General features: G+C 39.0%; 1 protein-coding gene and 1 long non-coding RNA gene across 23 annotated transcripts in view; one reads left to right on the forward strand and one right to left on the reverse strand.

The window, feature by feature from the left end:
* Positions 1-24,384, reverse strand: part of ANK3 (ankyrin 3) — a 688,018-nt gene that overhangs the window by 220,290 nt on the left and 443,344 nt on the right. For all 22 annotated transcript variants that reach the window (XM_049696621.1, XM_049696616.1, XM_049696615.1 and 19 more), the window contains 3 exons: positions 4,695-4,796; positions 4,126-4,224; positions 3,819-3,917 (listed from right to left, as the gene is read on the reverse strand). In XM_049696621.1, the coding sequence (XP_049552578.1) occupies positions 3,819-3,917; positions 4,126-4,224; positions 4,695-4,796 (300 nt within the window). The remainder of the gene's footprint in view (positions 1-3,818; positions 3,918-4,125; positions 4,225-4,694; positions 4,797-24,384) is intronic.
* LOC125960957 (uncharacterized) lies at positions 15,169-21,948 on the forward strand. The gene is made up of 4 exons (XR_007471160.1): positions 15,169-15,688; positions 16,539-16,645; positions 16,741-16,791; positions 18,281-21,948. It is a non-coding gene; the product is annotated as an uncharacterized LOC125960957 (long non-coding RNA).

Raw genomic sequence — 24,384 nt, forward strand, 5'->3', positions numbered from 1 at the left:
ATTTGTACTGATTTACATATGGTACTAATGTTTGTGAAGGTTGTTTCCATCAGAGGTGTGCTATTAGTTTAAAGGTCAGAAAGGCTCTATCTGGACCACACCCATTGTCTGACTTCATCAGGACCTGACTGCCCCCCACCCATAGGAAACATTAAAAAACCCAGAAAGGGGCTTCTCTGGTGGTGCAGTGGTTGAGAGTCTGCCTGCCGATGCAGGGGACATGGGTTCGTGTCCCGGTCCGGGAGGATCCCACATGCCGCGGAGCGGCTGGTCCCGTGAGACATGGCCGCTGAGCCTGCGCGTCGGGACCCTGTGCTCCACAATGGGAGAGGCCACAACAGTGAGAGGCTCGCGTACCGCAAAAAAAAAAAAAAAAAAAACAAACCCCAGAAAGACAAAGGAAGCATTGGTTTAATTAAAGGGTCTTGTCTTTGTAAAACCACTGTGAAAACCTGTCAATTTAGAATACTTTGATAGTTAAAATATCATATGAAATAGACTTTGCTTCTTTATAAACATAGTTGGTACCTTATATTATGGAATAAAGACAGAGAAGGAGAAAAGCGTAAGGGATGTCATTTGACATGGCAGTGTGAGATTTTTCAAGAGCAAACACTGTTAATCATTGTTGTCCTTCATATAAAGTATTAAGAACTTAGTAGAGTTAAGAAGTTAGGAATCGTAGTAGAGTTCTTTAAAATCACAATTTAGTTATCTAACCCAATTTCTTTCTTAGGGTAGGCCTAAATGATTCCTGGAATGTTAAGTAATATAAGAAAGAGTTAACTAACTTATTAAGACCTAAGATCAAGGCAATGACAAAAATTATTACGAGAATATCCACAAATTCCTAGTGTATAGAGCCTCAGTTCATCAGAACTTGATACTGTCCCATGCCATTTTTATTTTCAAGGAGAATTTTTATATTTAAGGAAGGTGAGGGGCTCTCTTTATGCTGTTTCTTGTTGGCTATTAAATATTGTCTATAAGGTAAAATTTGACTTAGATAGGGATACACTTTCTTGAATAATAATATTCCTGGGATGTTTTATGTTCTGCCACCAAATGGAATTTCACGGCATTTCAAGGCATTATTGCTTGCTGTTCTTTAAAGTTCCTTTTGAAAAGTTGCTACCAGGAATTATCTTTGAAACTCCATTCTGCTGCATGGTGATCTCATTACTTATTCTGTCCACAGAACGATGCAGTTCAGAAAGCTTCTGGGGGCAGATGTCCAGAGGAAAGGGGGGCAGGTTTTCTGTCAAGTGGGTGGCTGGGTATTCCAAGCACAGCTGCAAGGAACAGAGAATTTCACAGCCCACGTTCTCCTTCCACACTTCATCATCAGGAGAGGATGTGTATACATTGAAATCAAATATGGTTAGGATTTTATTTCGACTACAGCTTCTCCCAGACATTTCAGAGAAGGTTTAAAACCACGCCTCCTCTGAACATTAGTCATGAATGTGCATAATGTTTAAAAGAAGGGAAGGTTAATTTTTCCCTCCCTTGGGGGGAAAATAGGAAAATGAAAATGGACTAAAGAGTTTTCCCACTATCTCAGAGCTTAACGCTAGCTATTTTCTAAGTAAAAAATTACAGGGGCATTTAAAAATAATTGGTTGAAAACCACAGTGCTCCTCTTGTGGTCAGCTGGTCTGTATTTCTCTTCAAGTACCATACTTGTCAATATTCAACTTTATATCACTCCTTTCTGGAAAAGCTTTATTACTGTAAGTGAGCTATCAAAGGGAATCAGCACAGGTGGCATAGACCATGTAACAAATGTCCAACCATAGGGAACTAGAGGTTAGACCAATTATACAAGAAATCATGTGGTTGGAAGTACAGTGCCGTTTCTTTTCCACGACACTGTTATTCAATGGCATCAGAGCTTTCATCGCTACAGTGGGAGTAACAAGGGAGAGAATCACTACAATTCTGTGGACCCATAAAATATAAGAGGCTCCTGTTATCCAAACATAATTAGTACTGGAAAAGACTGAGGAAATCAAGTGCATTTAAAGTGGAGATCAAAAGGCCGCAGTAAATAATGAAAAAAGTTAGATTGAGACTTCATCTTGAAAGAAAAAAACAGACTTTGTAAAAATGACTTTATATGATTTAACAAAAGGTAGGTTACAACTGCATTCATGTACAGGTTCTCAGAGTGAATGAAGACTAAACCAACTATGATGTTGGGGGAAAATATGTATGATGTTCTTGCAACAAAATTATATGTCGGCTTGACATCCTTCACTTTTTATTTTCAGAGCATAAGCAAAAAGATAGTCCTTTTGCAAAAACTACTTGGGAACCAAAGCCCTCACCTAATTTTTTTTCTTCATTTAATCTTTTGATTTTCAAATCATTCGAGTTTGAAACACTGTCAGGAAATCATCCAAATTCTTCACACAGTCTGGGCAGCTACTGCCAGAAAGTCACGACACCACAGCAGTCCTCCAGCATCACTCTCCCTGACTTCATGAAATCCTACATCTTTTGCAAAACTTGCAGCTTTGTTCTCCAGTCAATTGGTTCAAAATCTAATACCCTGGGGTAGATACTGACGAACCAGGATAGATGTCAGCCTTCAGCTGGAAGGAATGTTTGAGTAGGGACCAGTTTTAACAACGGTCAGGTCCTTAGAGATGATCACACTAAGTGAAGTAAGTCAGAAAGAGAGAGACAAACACCATATGATGTCACTTATATGCGGAATCTAAAATACGACACAAATGAACCTATCTACGAATCAGACTGAGGTTCATTTGTGTCGTATTTTAGATTCCGCATATAAGTGACATCATATGGTGTTTGTCTCTCTCTTTCTGACTTACTTCACTTAGTGTGATCAATACTCTTGATAAACCATAATGGAAAAGAATGTGAAAAAGAATGTGTGTGTATATGTGTGTATATATATATATATATATATATATAAAACTGAATCACTTTGCTGCACAGCAGAAATTAGAACACTGTAAATCAACTATACTTCAAAAAAATGGTCAGGTCCTAAGTGGATATTTGTATGTTATGATGGTGTTTGCTCTTCTACACAAGCTCACATCTGTGGGGACATGAATAGTAATGAATAATTTGGATAATAAGGACCTATATTTTTAGAAAAATAAAGTGAACTTAATTTTTTTATACTCAAAGTCTGCCAAATGATAATCTATTGGTATTTTCCTTAGAACTTCATGGAAGATTCTGAGAGCTTGTAGGAGGATGTTCTGGATGAATTATCAGTGTATATTCATTACTAACAATCTGGAAATTTTAAACTTTGGGGATTTTAAAGTTTCTTCTGCTTGTTTTTTTCTTTTTAATCTGTTTCAGGGAACAACGATGATGCCTGAGTTAGTAAACAGGAATTAACTAGTGTCTTCCCTTTTTTAACTAGATAAAGCACCGATATATTCTGAACTTCTAAGGGTATTTCCTCTTTTATAGGCCTCATCATTTCCTTTGTCTGTGAGTAAATACTGAGACTGGATCTGAGCTAACATCATAAAACAGAATAAGTCTCTACATTACAGAGGTCCTCTAATCATTTGTGTCTATGACTACTAGCCATACATACCAGTTTTACAGATGGATGCCTTTTAAAAACCTCTACATCTCACACGAAGAGTACTGCAAATGAGGATATATATGAAATTGAATAATCCAGAATAATCTGGTTCTTCATGGGATATAGCTCTTAAGTATTATATTCTTAGAAGATACATGAACCAAGCAAGCACCTGACCCAGAACATTGTTTGTGAATCATTATAACAACATTTCTTGGCAGTAGAGCCGTAGGCTTACCTGGGATTGGGCATTGACATTGGCTCCATTTGTAACCAAGACCTTTACTACCTCTGCTTGCCCTGCCAAAGACGCTATATGCAACGCTGTGTTTCCTTTCTGTAAAACAAAAGGCAAGATACATGAGCTCACCCATCTTTCTCTCTACTTTCAACATTTTACAAAATATCAAATCCCTCTATAAGTTCCCCAAAGAGAACAAGGTTGACAGGTATCTCATGAGAAGCGTGCCCCAATTCTTACCGAGGGCTGAATTCTCACTGAATTGGGCAATTGATATAAAAAGCACAAGATGTGTCATACTGACCTTTGTAGCTGCATCCACGTTGGCTTCTCTCTGTAGCAGCTCAGAAACAACTTCTACATGGCCTTCTTTGGAAGCAAGATGGAGAGCATTCAACCCATTCTGAAGTGAAGGGAAAGCTTTACTCAGCAGGTTGAAAACTGAAGAGTAAACAGTCAACCAAGAACTCCCACCAACAACCACTTGTATGTGTTTAGTGTAGGAACTTGAATTAGGAATAAAAGTACTCATGGCAATTAGATAGGTTGTTCTGATGTCATTACGTACTAAATTTTAGGAATTAGTTATTAAAGGATACATATCTACATTTCTGAATGCTTCTCTAACAAAGCAGAGAATAACTTGATAATTCAAGCTGGAGACATTTAATAGAAAACACTGACAAAAAAGAGAAAGTCTTGGTAATATCTAACAAAAGATTTAAGGAGTTTGAAGTCTGGATTTTTAAAATTTTATCTAAAAACTTAAATAACCATTGTAAAGCAATTATACTCCAATAAAGATGTTAAAAAATAAAAAATAAAATAAATAAAATAAAAACTTAAATAACAACAACAATCACCACAACTAACCTGATTGCAAATGTTGATGTCGACTCCATTTTTTATGTAGTCAAGGGCCTTTTCTAAGTGTCCGGCTCGAGCTGCTCTTAAGTAACTTGCATTGGCATCCGACTGAATAAAAAAGAAAAAACATGTTGATGAAAAAAGGAAACTAATATGCATGTTGCTAACTACCCAGAATTATTGTCCAAACTAAAAAGAAAGTAAAACTGAGATTTTTTTCAATTGAACTATTTTATTTCTAACGTGAAAACACTAATAAAAGGTCTTCATAAAGTCACCAGGAAAAGTACAAATTCTTCCAAAGTTAGTTTCAAGTGTATAAAGTTACCCCTTCTGTGATGTCATAACTGATTCTGAACCGAAAGAGAAAATTTCCATGATGTGTAGGTACGTTAAATCAACATACAATTTCATGAAAGTTAAGAAAAATCCTGTAACTTTCTGGTAGTTACATTATTATAAACCTCACTGTTCTCATTAATCAGAAATTTAATTATACAGATGTTGAACTATAAGGCTACACCTGAAACTCATATAATTAAAAAAAAAAGAAATTTAACATCTACTCCATTCTTTTGTACCTCTCCAACTTTTCAATTAATAGCTTCACGAATACATTTAATGTCACACTAGTTTAACAGGAATTTGTGGGTAATGATGTTCTCTTGAATTTTCCTGCAGGACACTGCCATGTGTTGGAACACAGACTATCTGAAAAGCATTCATTTATAAATGTCTACACAGTCTGTGAAGCATACTTTCCATATATTTTCAAGCCAGCTAAATCTACAGCGTGCAGAAAACTTTATCAGAAGCAGTAGCATGTTCAAACAAAGAAATATATACACATTTTTAAAACCACAGAAGCCAAGTCTGTAATTCATTCACTGAAAGCATACAACTCTGAACTACTGCTAAACTCTGTTACCTACAATTACGCAGCTGAAATCATCTACTATTGAAATTTTTAATAGAAAGAAGGTGATGAGAAGAAAGTCTGCAAAGTTGAGTCTGTACAATTTGTAAAGGAAACTTGCTCCACGTAAAACAACACAGAAGCAGATTTTCTTGAAAGGGCCGCCCAAAACATCACTGGTTACAAATGCAATCATGCAGGGTATGGCTTAAAAGAGGAAAGTGTCTTCCTTCAGCCATTTGCCAACTACGTCCTTCAAACTCCCATTCACTTACCACCTCATCTGTAAAGGCTTCCCAGACTACCAGGCACAGCTTAATTGCTCACTGTTCCCAAGGCACTGATTTCATTGAGCCCTCTCGGTATTTATGACCCAGTATCATAGTTTTTGGTATACCTGTCCTTCTTCCTCCCTAAACTGAAAGCCCTTTAAGAACAAGCAGAGGCAGATTTAAGGGGTAGGCAACTTAAAAAAGTTAGTCACCAAGATGCCAATCTTTGAGGAATACTAATTGAACCCTGGAAATGTACCTGAGATGAAGGAAAGGATCCATCCCTCAGAAGGATCTTTGGTTCTGGTGCGGGTCAATTCAGCTGAGTTGACTTGATCAAGACCTCAAAGAAAAAGGGCACTGTCTTCAGGGTCTCCTCCCTCCCCATGTACAGCAGTGTGCCTCTCTCTGAAGGAGTACTGCTTCTTCTAAATTAGGGCTTCTTAATCTCAGCACTATTGGCATTTTGATCCAGATAATTCTCTGATATGGGGACAGTCCTGGTCAGTGTCTATGTTCACCAGTATTTCCAGCATCTACCAACCAGGTAGAATCTCCTATTTGTGACAACCAAAAATGTCTTCATGTCTCCAAGTTTGCCGGGGTGAAGGGTAAAACCGCCCCTGTTGAGAACCATCGCTCTAAATAAATGGTAAACCAATTTGCTGAAAGACTGTAGGTTTCAAAAGTCTTAAATCTTTGGCCTCCCTGCATTGCCATATGCCTTGACCTAGCACAAGGCAGTGACTCTATGTATAACATCCATCTTTCTCTTTCCTCTACAGCTGGAAGCATCCCTGGCACACAGCAGGTGCCTATAAATGTTCTGTGAATGAATGAATCAACAAATAAGTAAATTATGTGGAAATAACTGATTATTTCCTAGAATAATACAGGAGGCTTTATTAACAACAACAATAGCAGTTACTTAAGTTACTATGATACAAAGCTGAACAGCAGAGAGCATAAACTGAGCCATGAGTTGGGTATCTGGGAACACACGTAGGTGCTGCTAAAGCAAAATTGGGATTTGAGCCAAGCACGCAGATCATTGAATCAGGGCAGAGAGTTCAGTAAGAGGAAGACAACAGGTTTGGTTCAAATCAGACAAAGAACAAACCAAAGTTTCCAGAAATGTAAAGAAAAATAAAATTCTGTCTTTAAACAGCTTTGGTACTTGGAGAAGGTTAGTTTTTGTTTGGTTTGTAAGTTCAGTTAGAAATAAATTAGCTGTGCAAAGATGGGTCATTGTACCATAAAATACCATCTTCTTTGTGCCAGCTCAGTGACTTACCAGGGAATTTGCCCAGAAGGGCTCTGATGCTGTTCTGAAAACAAATGACATGAGTCTGCCTGGATATTTCAACAGCCAAAGATAATAACTGTGAGTTAAGTAAGCACCCCAAACCCTGACTTTGAGTACACAAAAACAGCAGCTAAAGAAGTTCAAAAAGAGGTGTCAGAATTCAAGGAAAGCCCCTGAATTGATTCCAGATCTGAAAAGGTTTGGCATTGCTATATACTGTCATTTTTCTCCCACATTTTCTCATAATTTTCCTACCAGAAATTCTAAAGCAAAACAAAATACAGACAATATAAACCAAATCTTCTAATTCAGTGGTTTCCTACCTATCTGGAGCTCAGATTCTTTAGAGACTAACAAAAGTTAACGAATAAATTCCTTTCTTTCGGGCTTCCCTGGTGGCGCAGTGGTTGAGAGTCCGCCTGCCGATCAGGAAACATGGGTTCATGCCCCGGTCCGGGAAGGTCCCACATGCCGCGGAGCGGCTGGGCCCGTGAGCCACGGCCGCTGAGAGTGCGCGTCCAGAGCCTGTGCTCCGCAACGGGAGAGGCCACAACAGTGAGAGGCCCGCGTACAGCAAAAAAAAAAAAAAAAAAAAAAAAAATTCCTTTCCTTCAACAATTGCACATATATGCATACACATACCAAATCTGCATACACACGGCAAATTTGCATACATACTCCAAATCTGCATACACACATCAAATCTGCATACAAACATCAAACCTGCATACACACATCAAACATGCATATGCAAACACAACTTCCACGCTATTTCATACGGCTCAGGATTGCTAAGCCTGCTCACAGATTTAGGTTTAAGAACACCTGCTCTAATGATAAAGAATTCTCTGGTGGATACCCTCCCTATATCTATTTCAGCCAATAACCCTGGTATCAAATAATTCTCTGAGGTAGCTAATTTATCACCTGAGAACTTTAGGAAGAAGAAAAAGGACAAAGATTTATTTTCTTCATTTCTCCCAGCCCTCTGTTACGTGCAGACATGTCCAATACACCAATACATAATAATCAGCCACTGCCTGTACTTCAAAGAAAAAGTCTAGGGAGAGAAAGAGGAAAATACAAAGAAAAAGCAGGAAGAGGGAAATGAAGACTGCCTTGAAGAAACATGACAACTTAGGAAATGCAATTATTACAGCCCACAGACAAACAACCAAGATCTTCCTTCCACAAATATTTGTTGAACATCAATTTTGAACTAGTCATGCCAACATCTGGCTGTATGGTGGGGAACAAAACAGATGTGGTACCAATGAACACTCGCTGGCCTTCATCTCACCCTTACACTTTCCCAAACTGTGCTGCTTTACTGACAGGATAAATAATGGAGTCTTCATTTTTTTCTTTTTTCAGATTTGCCTGTAGTACCTATATACTGTTGTTTATTTCCTTAATGTTAAAAATATATACAGTATTTTCTATTAGGCTTAATATCAATGTGTTGCATCTCTTAGCTATCATTCCATCAAGTAACTAGGGGTTACTCTTAACACAGGCTACAGCCTGTTTTTAATCTGGAACATTCTATCCAAACAATGTCTCTTTTAAGCCAATTGTAGACAAATTACTATGGAAGGAAATTAGGACCCATGAGAGGCTGAGCGCTGTCACATGGAAAGTCATACTGAGGAGACCATTACCTACGGAGTTAGTTGGTACAAAATGAATATGAGTAAATTGGTCATCATTTCATTTCCCTCCCGAGATGATGAAAATCTGAAGGAAGAACTTGGAAAATGAAAGTGTCTTTCGCCACTTTGATGTCTTGTCTACTTAGTAATTTTACTAGACAGGAAAGAAATATGAACCTTGTGTGTTTTTCAAGGAAAGTTTTTCAAGGATAGAATCAAACATCATTATAAATTAACCTACTAACTCAGAATTTTCACCTGTACTGAATATTGGTATTATTCAGCAAAAAGCAGTGATTAGAAAAAAATAAGCATTTCTTGAGTGCCAACCTCAGGAATAACTAATACTTCATACCTCTGACTATGTGCTACATACTATTACAAGCAGTTAGATTAACTTAATTATATTATTGGCACTTGATTATATCATTAGTCACTTAATATAATATGTAATAATTGTATAAGTACTTATATTAACTTAGTCCTTATGATATTTCCATGAAGTAGTATAGTGGGGTCGAATCATGCTGCCCCCCCCCAAATTCATGTCTACTTAGAACTACAGAACATGACCTTATTTGGAAATAGGACCTTTACAGACATAATTATTTAAGATGAGGTCATACTGGATTAGAATGGGTCCTAAATCCAATGACTGATGTCCTAATAACAAGAGAAGATATACAAATATAGAATCATTATGTTGTACACCTGAAAATAATATAGTGCTACATAGCAATTATATCTCAATTACAAAAAAAGAGGAGGAGACACAGACACATAAGAGAAACCATGTTAAGGGCTTCCCTGGTGGCGCAGTGGTTGAGAGTCCGCCTGCCGATGCAGGGGACACGGGTTCGTGCCGCGGTCCGGGAAGATCCCACATGCCGCGGAGCGGCTGGGCCCGTGAGCCATGGCCACTGCGCCTGCGCGTCCGGAGCCTGTGCTCCGCAATGGGAGAGGCCACAGCAGTGAGAGGCCGGCGTACCGCCAAAAAAAAAAAAAAAAAAAGAGGAGGAGACACAGACACATAAGAGAAACCATGTTAAAATGGAGGAAGAGACTGGAGTATTGTTGCCTCGAGACAAGGTCTGCCAGGAACCACCAGGAGCTGGAAAAGACAAGGAAGAATCATCCCCTAGAGCCTTTGGAGGGAGTGTGGCACTGAGGACACCTTGATTCTGGACCTCTGGCCTCCAGAACTGTGAAAGATTGATTATCTATTTATTTATTTAAAGACTTTTTTGATGTGGACCATTTTTAAAGTTTTTATTGAAGTTACAATATTGCAACAATATTGCTTCTGTTTAATGTTTTGGTGTTTTGGCTGCAAGGCACGTGGGATCTTAGCTCCCCAACCAGGGATAGAACCTGAACCCACTGCATTGGAAGGCTAAGTCTTAACCACTGGACCACCAGGGAAGTCCCCTATTTATTTATGTGCTGTGGCCGGTGCAGCTTGCGGGATCTTAGTTCCCTAACCGGGGACTGAACCTGGGCCACAGCAGTGGAAGCATCGAGTCCTAACCACTGGACTGCCAGGGAATTCTGAGAATACATTCCATTGTTTTAAGCCACTTAGTCTGTGATGGCTTGTTATGGAAGCCCTAAGAAACGAATGCAAGTAAGCACTACTGGCTCCATTTTATAGATGAGGAAACCGGGCTATAGAATGAATGCCTTTTGCAGAGACACACAGCTTGTGAGTGGCAGGGAATACCTTCAGAGAGTCTGACTCCAGAGTCTAGGCTGTTAATCACTACTTTAAGAAAGGGCTTAATAAATATTTGGTCAATAGTCTATGCCCAGTAACTCTTGGTTAATTAGTTCATTCATCTTCCATCAATCAATCCGTCCGTCTGTTCATTCATCCATCGAATTAACTATCTAGGCAATACTTCAGGTACATCCTCGCTGGAGCACAATCCCTTCACTGAGTTCAAGGCTCAAGATCAGGCTAAGAGTAGCTTGCCAGAAGACATGCAGACTGGCGACTCAGTGATACATAACAGAGCTTTGCTCCACTGCCTCTAAACAGCAGGGAGCAGTCTCTGAGGCCTATTAATACCTGATCAACCGATTCTCCAATCCTTTTCCTACATCTCATCTTCCCAACTATCTGGGAACCATGTGAAGCGAAGATGACCCTTCCTGTAAGCTTCAGGTTCTTTTTTTCTACTGGTGTCCTGTTCCCTGCCTACCAACATACTCAGGTGTTTCTTAAACCTAAAGCAAACAAACAAACTACACACATACAATCCAAAAGCCCCTTTCCTTCCAGTCTTCTACCTAGCACCCATGCAAGGCATGTCTGTTTCTCAGTGTGCTAGACTGGTTAATTGGTCTGTATCCCAACAACTCCACTTACTAGCAGTGCTACCTGTGGCAAGTATCTTAACATATGTGTGCTTCAGTTTTCTCAGCTGTCAAATGGTGATAAACTAATCTACTATTAGAATGAAATTAGTTCATGTAGGGTAATTAACAGGGTGAGTGCATAGCAAGCACTCAATAAATGATTATTATTTTATTTTAAAATCATTCTGTGAATATCAAACGTTTTGAAGGATTGGTTTAGGTTAGTCCCACTGCTTCTATATCCTTAATACTATTGATAACTCATCTTTGAGTCCCTAGCAATATGGCGTCTCGCACTAATCAATAAAGTCTCTTGCAATCACCAATGACCTTGCAATCATCAAATCCCATTACTTAATTATACTTCTCTCCTCTGAATGTTGACAGTACTGATCACCTTCTCTTTCTTCAACATCTTCCCTTTAGCTTCTCTCAACTCTTTGTTCACACCTTTGTGTTCCTCACTGCCTCAACCCATCACTGAAAAATGCGCCTTTTCCATTTTCAGATCTCACATTTCTTTCCTTCCTGTTCTCTTTCCCAAAGTGATTTCATCACTATCACGACTTCCACAATTCTTTTTATGCCTAACACTCTATATCTACATTGTGCCCATCTGTATCTATCCTAAAACATTTCCCTTTCCATGTCTCACAATTTCCTCAACTCAACAGCAACAACAAACATTTACTGAGAACACATTTCTGTCACTGCAACTAAGTACTCATGGCAGAGATGTGAGTAATAAACTCCCTTGATCTCCTTATTTCGATTTAAAGGTCCCAAGATTATCCTAACCCCTCAGGCATGCAACTTTGGTGTCAATCGTTTTTATTTTAATTGAGGTATAACTGACATATAACATTATATTAGTTTCAGGTGTACAATGACTTCTTATTTGTATATATTGAGAATGATCACCATAATAAGTTTAGTTAACATCCATCACTGTACATGGTTATAATTTTATTTTTCTTGTGTTGAGAGGCGTGAATCCTTAATTACGTCTTCCTTCTTCCCCTCAAACCCGCCCAGAAAGTTACACACATGAATCCTATCAAATATTCTGTCACTGGGGGCTTTTACAGTTTCCATCTTCCTTTTAAAAAGTGCTTATCAGAATGTGTATCATACACACAAAAGACGGCATAAAACATATATGAACAGTTTAAAGAAAAATTGCAAAAGCAATACCCACATACCTGGTCAGCTCAAGAATCAAAGTTACAAGCAGCTTTGTAGACCTCCAATGAGCCCTTCCTTAACTGGCTCTCCAAAGGCATCTTCTGTTCTAGTTAGTCATTCTCATGACTTTCTTTATAGTTTTAACATCTACATAAACCTTGATAAGCCAAACATGATATAATTGGCTACCTTAGCACTCTCTATAAGTAGAATCATACATTATGATGTATATGATGTATACATTAGGATATATATATACATTATATATAATACATTATATATAATCATACATTATATATATCTTTCTGTGACATGTTCCTTTTGTCTAATGCTGTATTAGAGTCATCCTTGTTGACACGTGTAACTGCAGTAGATTTGTCACTGCTGCTGCAGAAGATATCATTATGTGACTGTAACAGAATCCATCCATTGTGGAGCTGTTAACTGTGCTGCTCCTGTCTACTATGAACGGTGCTGCCATGAACATTATAGCACCAGTCCTGGTACACACAGGCAAGATACTAAGGTATATACCTAGGACCATAAATGCTGGGTCATTGGGTATGTGCGCACTCAACTTACCCAGTTAATGACAAATCGTTTTCCAAAGTGATGGTACCAATTTACACTCTCTGTAGTTTGTGATGATTGACTGTGAGCTCATACTCCTTAGAAACTAATCTTTGGGAATACTTTAAGGTTTGGGTTTGCCATCTGCCAAAGAGGAATTTTACATTGTGTCTGCCAGTTGCCTAGAGGCACTATCAACCCAAGATTATTTCTGAAATAAATGCTTGCCTTGAGGGCTTTTTGTTTTTGTTTTAAAGACAAAAACAAAAATAGATAAATTTTGACCTCAAACTGGTATGGATATGAGGGATTCCTTGTGGTTACAAATTCTCAGGGGAGATTTTTTCTTTCTATCTGGTAACCAATTGAGACAGGCAAGTTTTTGCTCTATTCTTCTATGTGGTGGGTTTATTTCCTGGCCACCTTTTATATTGGGAGCTTCACCCTTTGGGGTCCAGCTTATTGGAAGGCTCACACTAGACTGCCCACCTTGGTCTCCCGTGTCCTGTGTCTATGCGGCCAAGTAAAACTGGTCCTTGATTTCATGTCATTTTTCACCTCTAAAGATCCCTTACCTTTGTGCCAGTTCACAGTACTCTTCAAAAGACTTATTTTTATCATTACCTTAACATCTTCACATTTTTTACAGCTGGAAATACACTTAATCTTTTTTTTTTTTAAATTCACCCTGCTACTTGCCCAGTTTGGGCCCTAGCCATGTGACGCCCAGATCCGTCTAAAAACCTCCAGGAGGTAGTAGCCAGCTCGCTGTCTCTAGCTGAATATTCCAGAAGCACTGAACACTATTCAAGAAAGTGTGAGGAGCCACTGAGAGCTCTGAGAAAATTATGACAAGGATGATAGCTGCATATTAATAAGGGTCTATTACAGGTCAGGGACTTTACTGAGCATTATATATATATTATTTTGTATCGTTATACATGCTTTATTATTATTTATTTCTTAACAATTCAATCAAGATAGGAATCTTCATTTCAAATGTGAAAAACTGAGTTTCCTAAAAGGTAAGTGACTTGCCCAAGGTCATGCAGCTAATAAGTAGGCAGCAAGAACTGAAACCCATAACTGCTTGATAATAAGCCCAGGCTCTTTCCTCAACAGCAGAGGGTCTGTGGAGCCCTAGGGTTCACGAATCCTGAGGTCAAGAGTAAGGCTGAGTATAGAACTAACATATGATTTAGCAATCCCACTCCTGAGCATGTACCTGGAGAAAACAATACTTTGAAAAAATACATGCACCCCAATGTTCATTGCAGCACTATTTACAATAGCCAGGACATGGAAGCAACCTAAATGTCCATCAATAGATGAATGAATAAAGAAAATGTGGTACATATGTACAATGGAATATTACTCAGCCATAAAAAGGAATGAAATAATGCCATTTGCAGGAACATGGATGGACCTAGAGATTATCATACTATGTGAAGTCAGAGAGAAAGACAAATATCATATGATATCACCCATATGTGGAATCTAACTAAAAAAAAAATGATACAAATGAAATTATTTACAAAACAGAAACAGACTCACAGCTTTCAAAAACAAATTTATGGTTACCAAAGGGGAAACATGGGTGGGAGGGATAAATTAGGAGCTTGGGATTAACATACACACACTACTGTATATAAAATAATCAACAAGGACCTATTGTTTTGTGCAGGGAACTCTACTCAATATTCTGTAATAACGTACATGGGTAAAGAATCTGAAAAAGAATGAATATATGTATATATAAAACTGAATCACTTTGCTGCACACCTAAAACTAACACAACATTGTAAGTCAACTGTACTCCAAAAAAATTAAAAAAAAAAAAAGGAAAGAAAAAAAGAGTAAGGCCAGGTAAGCAGAGTTCAATGTCAGCCCAAGTAGATCTACTTTTATCTGGTTTCTCTATTAATGTTGGATGACATGCTTCATTTGTAAAAATGTTTCTGCTTTTAAACCATAGCATTCAATCAATTCCTATGCCATAGTCTCTAAGGCCCTCGAAAACCTGCCCCAACACTTCCAGCCTGAATGAAAACACAAATACTGATCTTGAAGGCAATCTAGACAGCTGACCATCCCACAAAGACTTATGATTTCTCAACAGGCTCCGTAATTCCCCGGCACTGTGACATCACCCACACATCCCTTCAGCAGTCATGCTCACCGCCACCCCTCGCTCCCCTCCCCCACCGAGAGATTCATCCACTCTACCCTAGATCCAGCTCCAATGTCACTGCATCTTTGCTATTTTCCCTGATAAACACCAGACATGACTCCTTCTCTCTCCAGACTCCTAAAGCACCTGGTTCAGCTTAGATGCCAGCTGTCGCCTCAAGATGGACTCTATTCTCTTTTAGGCTAAGTCCACGTCCTGCGCAGAGCTGAGCTCTGCGTGACAGACTCTCAGGAAACGCTAAATGAAGACATGCTCATCTCTTGCAGAGTCCAGTGCTCTAACTGTTCCTTGAGAAACAAAAACCTACACTAACTTAATTGGGAAGAAAAAAAGTCTATTTCGTATCCTCTCTAGTCTCTTGCAAAGAAAGAGTCTAGTGACAGAATTAGAAGTTCCTCCAAAATTGAAGAGAAGAAGAAGGAGTGGGTCTGAGTTTATTCTGGTTTCTTCATTCACGTTGGGCACATGGCCTGATTTGTAATATGCCTGCTGGGATCACCAATGGAGCAACGTTTTTGTTTTAGGCGTAACTGTCAGAGAGAATCTGCAGGTAAAGTCAGAAAGAGAAAGACAAATACCGTATGATATCACTTGTATGTGGAATCTAAAATATGACACAAATGAACCTACCTATGAAACAAAAACAGACTCACAGACACAAAGATCAGACTTGTGGTTGCCAAGGGGGCGGGAGGTAGGGGAGGGATGGATTGGGAGTTTGGGATTAGCAGATGTAAACTATTATATATGGGATGGATAAACAGCAAGGTCCTACTGTATAGCACAGGGAACTATATTCAATATCCTGTGACAAACCATAATGGAAAAGAATATGAGATCTGAATCGATTTGCTGTACACCAGAAACTACCACAACATTGTAAATCAACTATACTTCAATAAAATGAATTTTTTTTAAAAAAAGAAAGAATGTGCAGGTGAAGTCTGCATTCTGTTGGCCTAATGAATCACAAGGCATTTAAGTGTCCTGTATCTAACAATATGGTAACGTAACTAACAATGACTGGGCACTTATAACACACAAGGCATGTTCATTGATTGCCACATATTTATTCTCAGTGGTCTGTGAAGTCTGTGCCATTATCACCCACATTTTACAGACTAGAAAAGTCAGGTTAGGCAACTTTTCCAAAGGGCATTCTTCTAAAAACTGGCAGAGCCAGGATTAGAACTCATGCCCACCTGGTTTTAGAGCTCTGGCCTTAACCCCTAGTATCTAACGCCATCCTTGGCTAAATGTTCCAGACGTATCAAAGAGCAAAAAGGAACTTAGATTCACTAAGATAAGAAGGAAAGAAACAGCAGCAACATTTATTTAGAGTCACAGGAGAGGCAGGCAAGCGCTCGGCTACACACTGCTCATGGATGAACTTATTTCAGGATCCTGAACATCTGATACTTCTGTGCTTTCAAGGAGAAGATAGAAGCTCAAGAAACTGCATAATCTTCCACAGCCACACAGCACTGGAATGAGAATTCAGATTCAGGTCTGTGTGATGTCACATCCAGGGAAGTACAGCTAGAGCGTGGGAACTGTTCTTTTAACCAGCCTCCCTCGCTCACCATTCCTTCTGTCCAACAGGACCGATGCCCAAGCACAGGAGACCTTTCCCACACCCACCTGCTCCTACAAGTAAGTCGATTGTGTTTTTTTTCCTCTACCATGTTTATGTCAGTTGTTCTGGATGTTATCAACATGTAACTTAATTAGGTATTATTTAAGCTGTGAAACAGTATATAGAGAAAGAGTATTTTTATGCAAACGAAATTAAATGCTTTGGAAAGACTCATTAGAAAGACGTTCCTAAAAATGTCGCTGCTGAGTCAGATATAGATGACATGACTGGAAAGGAGGATAATACAAATCAGAAAAATTCGGAAAAACTCTGAAGTCAGATTACATTAGTTTCTAGCTTTCCTTTAAAGACAGCGAACCTGAGACTCGCAGAAAAAGTGTGGGGAGTCATGGGAGGACAACCTCCCAGTCAGCGGCTCTGCGCTCAGAGAACAGTCCTCATCTTCACCTCCCACATTTGGCAAATGGATGTATTGATACATTTATGTGGCTTAAGGTAAAAATCAAATGTTTAACGAATATGAATAACTTTACGATTCCTGGCTACTAACCATTTAAAAAAATTAACCCAAGAACTACTGCTATATAAAAAGGCCTTCTAAACAAACTTACGGCTACCAAAGGTGAAAGGGTTGGGGGAGGGATAAATTGGAGATTGGGATTGACATATACACGCTACTATATATAAATTAGATACTAATAAGGACCTGCTGTATAGCACAGGGAACTCTACTCAGTACTCTGTAATGGCCTATATGGGAAAAGAATCTAAAAAAGAGTGGATATATGTATATGTGTAACGGATTCACTTTGCTGTACAGCAGAAACTAACACAACAGTGTAAATCAACTACACTGCAATAAAAAAATTAAAAAATGACATCTGCTTCCCCAAAATAAAAAGATTCTTTTATCTTAGAAAATGAAAGGCCTTCTATTTGACCATGCTTTCTACTTCTCAAGAAGATTCTAAGACACCTCTAATAAAGCTTCTTCCAATAAAAATCTCCATAAGTAATAATCTCTTATCTAGGTGACCAGATCCAACAGACCACATTGCCTGGTTTCTCATCACACATCAGAAAATACGGCCCAGGAAGAGCACACTTTTCCAAACTTCTCATATTGGATGTACTAATATAAATGTGAATGGCAGTACCAGTGTATTTATGCAGACATACCCAGAAAGTCAGTCAATCTGTTTTCTTAAATCCACATGGTTTAACCTCACTGGGAGGTTGTGCTGAAAGCGAAATCCACAAGTCTGGGTCTTGAAGTCATAAATATCTTTACTATTAAAACACATCTTCAAAGCGACTATTCCATCGTTTATTCCATCACCAGGATTAAGAGTCCATACGCAATAAAGGGTTCAATACCCAGCGGTTAAGGATTAATGCCTACTCGGCCTCTACCTTAAGGATGCAGTTATGGCTTTCAGTGATCTGGAGGCAGCAGGTGGAATGAGAATTCATAGAAGAAACTGCACCAGATGATAAAGCCCATAGAACCTCCCTGAGAAAAGCATTTCTGCATCCTGGATACAGGTGGGAAAAGAGGTAAGAGGAGGCGGCAGGACTTCAACAGGGGACTTAGTCCGTGGAGACGAGAAGGAGGGAGCAGTGGCCAGAGATTCAGAAATGGAATGGTTGAAAGAATGGTGAGTAGATGATCTCTACTGAAAAGGACAGTCCCCTGAGGAGAATAGCCAAGGCAAGGTTCACAGAAGGTTTGGAATGGCAGAAAAATCTGACTTAACTTCACCCTAAAGATAACAGGAGAGAAGGAGGGTTTTAGAGAGTGAAAAGGAGTCATTAAATCTATCTTTTAGCCCAACAAGATGGCAGATTAGAGTGTGGTGGGGGAAATGAAGACAAAAAGGTCTGTAGGTCAATGGTTGTCAATCCACCACGCTTCAAGGATCTCCAGGGGAAGATGAAAAAGAAACAGTCCAACCACGTAGGTCCCAACCAGAGATTCAACTGTCTGAGATGGACATTTTGATAAACACAACTCAAGTGATTCTAATACCCAGATGGAGGCGAGCGCCACTGAATTAGGCTGCTATAAAAATACGGCTCTATTGATTTGGAGATTTGGGGGAGGGGACAGCAGATAGAACGGAAAAGAAGGGAGTGCTATGAGAGGCCTTTTGAAGGTCTGCTGACCAACTTTTAATTTCATATAAAAGATTAAATTCTCAACGCTGAATTTGTAAATTTTGGCTTTCATGTTTGCCTCTTGCCCCCTTTTTCTTACTCTTCTGTGGCCCCCCTTTTTAAAGCAAACTTTTACAGGCAGAAATGAAAGCTATGAAGCTTTTCTTGGCTTCAATTAGCAGTAATTTTTGATGGATAAAGTAATACAGATCTGCAAATTCTTCTCAGTCAGGAAGGAGACTTACACAGTGTTGGGGCCTGCTTATCAAGAACCCCAAATCCTCTATGGCATTGCTCCTTAATTAGTGATTTCAGCGTCAGTTACAGTTTTGAAATAGACAAGGAGCTGCTTTGTGTAACTTCTCAAAATCCAAACCCAGTGTGTTTACCTGGAATAAAACCATGTTCAATGGAAACAAACCGAGTGACTTGAGAGTCACATCCTTCTGCGTTTCAGGCTTTGAGATCAGATATGGGGTCATGGTGCTTCCAAGCACATGAGGTGGGGAGAGAGTGACAAGGGATGGATTTTTTTCTCACTAGATTAGAGCAGCATCACTGCTTATACCCTGGATGATAGCCATTCAGATAGTACCCATTCAAAGTTTCCAGTGACTTTAGAGTATGATATTATGTGCTGATATTTCATAAGTATTTTACACAGTGATCTAATTTCTGACCAGTTTCAAAAGAATGCGACCAATTGCGCAACTTACAACAACTGTGACTTTCATGCCTCCTGTCAATAAAAACCTCAGACTTTTGGGAGACTGGTTTTTCCTTTTTTCCCCCCAAAGGGGTATTATGCCAGCAAATAGATCCGTTTTAGGTGTGTGTTTGGAGGTGGGGTATAGGGATATTAAACAAAGGGAAATTATATGTGTGTCTTTTGCACGGCAAGTATTTGGAAAAACTTGAAACCTTTTATTTAGGGAAGACCTGTGGTTATTAAGATTTCATTCTTTTTTGGGAATTTGCTGGTGGTCCAGTGGTTAGGGCTCTGAGTTTCCACTGCAGGGGGCACGGGTTCGATCCCTGGTCAGGGAACTAAGATCCTGCATGCCACACAGCCAAAAAAAAAAAAAAAAAAAAGAAGTTTTCATTCTTTGTTATTTAACTGCTACCTAGTTATTGGAAACAAACCAGCATTTTCCATCCATAAAGCGGGAAGAGGAGGAAAACAAGGGGCCGGGGGCTTACCCAGTAAGGAAAACGCTCCTAAAGGCTATCTACATGTGTAATCACCACTATCAAAACGACCCCAAGTGCAAGGGGCTGCCTCCACAGATGCCTCTGATCGCTACAAGGCTGCCTTTGTTTGTAGGGATTTTGCTTGGAAGTAACGTCAGTTCATCCCTGAAAATGAGGTCACTGTCCCCTAACACATGTTAGGCATGGTTAGCGTCTTTTCACTGGGACCTCTGCCAGGGAGGCCCCTGCTGTTGTACATTTCAAACCTGCCAGGGCGTCTGCGCACAGTAGCCCCTCTGAAACTGAAAGGCAAAACAGCATTCCTACCTTTATCTTTAGGTAGAGGGGAATGGGAATCCTTTAAAAAAATAAATACAGTGCTGGCAGGCTTTTGTTTTTATAAAGGCAGTGGGTTTTTTTTTTTTTTTTTTACAGATTTACCTTGCCGTGCCGATAAATCCACTCTCATCAAGTGTGTCTCTTACGATCTGGTTTACATCAAGAAGAAGACCCAGAATACAGGCCCCTTATGATATCTTTTCTCACCCAGAATTCAGAGCCCTAAAAATTCTCCTGGAGACTGATTAGAAATGAAAATAAATACAGAGAGGAAAGATGTTTCTCATAGAAAAGAAGAAGCACATCAGTTATCGGTGGTGGGCGAGTGGGTACTTCCAATATTCCTCAACGTAAGGTTGATTCTATTCAGCTGCAGCACAGGATTTATTTCAGTTTGTCTGAAATTTTCTGAGAATACAAAGTAGGATTTAAAGAGCCAGTTTCACCTGCCTCCCAAGGGATAGAAAACCGTATGTGTCAGGGGAGGAGAGTTTTCTATGTCTTCATAACATGAGGGCAATACAGTAATCTTTTGTCCTGATTTGTACTAGCTTGGGGCCGAATTTCAAATCATTTGGACTTAAAACTTTCATTTAAATAAATTTCCTCACACAGTAGAAGCTGTACGTTCTCTTAGTGTGCTGCAGACACAGATTATGTCCTAACACTATTATGTGTTAGGTAGAAACCATAAATAATGTTAGGAAATTGATAGAGTAGAATGATTTGACTAAATGATAGGTGAGTCCCCACTTTCCCTAAAAGCTCCCTGATACTACATGATGTGAAAGCACTCTTACAGCTCATGGTAAATAAATGGTTTATTTCCTCAGTGAACAAAAATGGAAAAGTGTTCATGAAAGTTCTATTGTAGCCAGAATACTTCACACAAGTTGTGGAACGAGGTGTAGCTCTTTATCCAAAATACTTCTGAAGTTTTAAACGCAAACCAAATGAACTCTTCATTCCATTCAAGGACATTGTAGGACAGGGTGAGTCAGTCTTGACTCACATCAGAGTGAAGGTATACCACAGGGATATGTTACCTTAAGATTTAAAATATTTATCTTCGGTTATTCTGAAACAATAAACATCCAAATAAATAAGTAAGCCTGGGAAATAGCCACAGATGGAAAAATAATTTCTGCAAAGTCTGTTTTGCAGGTATATTCATTACCAGGCTTGTCTGATATCTCTGCTATGTTTAGACATGTTTCTGGTTATCCCTTGGGACAAAGAAGCACTAGAGAAACGGTAACACATTGTTTGGAAAAAAACAAGTCTATCCGCAGCTCTCTCAGTGCTCAGCAGTTCAGAATATAGAACAGCCCTGGAGAATTTTCTTTTTTTTTTTTTCCTGTATTCATTCACAAAGATGGAACATTACTATGAGGAAGATTTAGTCCTTTTGGAAATTTTAATCATCTTATTTCAGGGAATTATTTTCCCCATTGACTTAAAACAAGAATGCAATGGAAGATTGCATAAAATAGTTAGCTGTTCCTGTTGGTTTGTAACATGTCCGTTTTGTAGATGTCAGCCTCTCTAAAGTATGACCAAATGCCGTTTTCCATTTGTTAGGCAGAAAGTGAGTGCTGAATAAAAAGTATAGAGCCACTCGGGCTCTTAAAATTTCTTATTATCAGTCATTCCTTCCTCCTTTCTTGCTGTGCTTGATCTAGTTCATCTGTCTCAATTATTTCCCATGTGAACCTGTCTTTTAAGAAATTCGTTTTTGCTCTCCCATGAGTGAGGCTGCCTATAAAATACTCGATGCATAATCTGTACTTCATTGTTCATTTTGGGAAGTGGCCGTCTTACACGAGCAGGCTGCGCCACCCCGGGGAAGATCAGTTGACGTGTATCTCATTGCGCCTTCGTTTACAATTGTGTTACAGCACGAGCGTCGTTTATGTACGTGCCCTTGACTGACCTCAACAATATTTACTAACTCTCAGGACACATAGCCCTGAACTAGTACACTGGTAAGCAAAGATTTAATATATGGATGATTAAATCTTAGTCTTAAGAAATAGCTTTGCTTTGTATTAACAATAACAACAAAAAAGGTACATTTCTGTTGTTGTTATTTTTTGTACACGTCTTGTTTTTTTGCGTTAGGTAGAGGTCACCGTATCATCTCTACTGTATAAAGAGGAAGCTGAAGCAAAAGCAGGCACGATTTGCTTAATGAGTTAGAAAATTGCTGAAAATAGAATTTAAGATTTCTGAATTTAATGTTTTCCCCATTACCTCATGGTTCAAGAGCAAGAATGAATTCGTGCACAGTTTTATGGTTTGAACTACAGGGAAAAGACTTGGCTGAAGATTTTCCTGCCAGACTCCTAAGATGAATGGGATTTCCGAGGTCACCTGGTCTAACCTCTCCATCCCCAGCCTCCCACCCACATTGCAACTCTCCCTACACAGCCATCCTGAGGATGCTATCAGGTACAACAGTGCATCTCACCAGTGTGACCCCACGCCTCACAGACAAAGAGGGCTAAAAACAACAGACAACTCTGTCTCTTTAGACGTCAGATGAAGCTGCTCTATGACCCAGTGGTATAGTATTATGCAGTTAAAATCTGGGAGTCTGTGGGCACCTTTATTTACAAAACAAATACCAGGTTGTTGCACACCTTGGCTAAACAACAATGATGATGACAGATGCAGAGTCCCTTAGAAACGCACCTTGTAATACTAAGATATCGCCGCTTACCATTTAGGAAACACAGAGCAGTTACTTCTGGCATCACACGTGGCGGATTATATAAAATACATCAAATGTTTGGGAGTTTTCCATTTATTTGGTATGTTATGAATCAGAAGGAGGATGTCAGGGCTTCATACCTAAGGATCCTCATTATGTAGGAGGTATTGGCACAAGTCCTAAAATATTTAATCCAGGGAGCTAGTCACATTTTAAATACAGCAACTGAAAACAGTGATAAGCAAATATTGGTCTAGGTATCAGGAGAAAAGAGAAAGTATTTACCGAGGAGATGAACCTTTTCCCGACAGTTTTTTGTTGTTGTTGTTTTTTGGAGATCAGGAAATAAATCGCTCGGTTTTTAGTGTGGATATAGACAATGTTGCCAACATAACTATTTTCTTCCAGTGCATAAATGTACTTTATATGGAGGGCATCGCCAGGAAGTCACAATATGCTGGACTTTGCTTCCCGGTCAGTGAGGCCTGGGGTTGAAAGCCCAGAGGAATTGAAGGATGAGGCCCAGAACACCAGAGGGAGAGGAGGCGTTAGCTAGTGAGAGGAAGGGTTCTTGAATTTAGCATCCTAAAATGTTGCGTACCAGCTGGTGCAGCTGGAACCTTGCTGGTATGTGAAACTATCTGCCTTTTTTCAGGATCCTTGCAGGGAGGATGTTTCATACTGATTCTTTTTAAAACCAATATACTGAAATGCTATTGTTCTTTTCCATTTTAACTTTTCATTTCTACTTGAGTCTATGATCAACAACGACAGCTAACTAAGTTCTTATATGAATGAATAAAATTTAAAAATAAGGTTAAGTCACTAGTGCAGTCTAAGCTAGCTAGCTAGCTGGCAAGATAGATAGAGTTGGGATTCTTAAATATTCTTCAAGTGACATTTACGTTTTTCCAGGACAAGATTTCAATTAAAAGACGTAACATCTTTACACTGAATGCAATAAAAGGGAAGAGAGAGAGAAAGCAAGTGGTGCTCGGACGTCCCAAAGATCTTTTTAAAAGTACAACGAAAACACATGGTAAAGACAAAGAAGGATTTTTTTTTTTCTATATAAAGTGAAACATGTAAGAATAGACTTTATTCCAAAGTTAAGTACCCAATGGAATGTGTAGTCATAAGTAGTTACAACATGGTACGAGACTTTAAAATGTCTCCTACCAACATTATATATAACCTTATATATAATGTTATATATTAATATAATATTATAATATAATATATAATATAA

The sequence above is a fragment of the Orcinus orca genome, chromosome 14 (assembly GCF_937001465.1).
Source record: "Orcinus orca chromosome 14, mOrcOrc1.1, whole genome shotgun sequence".
Classification (NCBI taxonomy): domain Eukaryota; kingdom Metazoa; phylum Chordata; class Mammalia; order Artiodactyla; family Delphinidae; genus Orcinus; species Orcinus orca.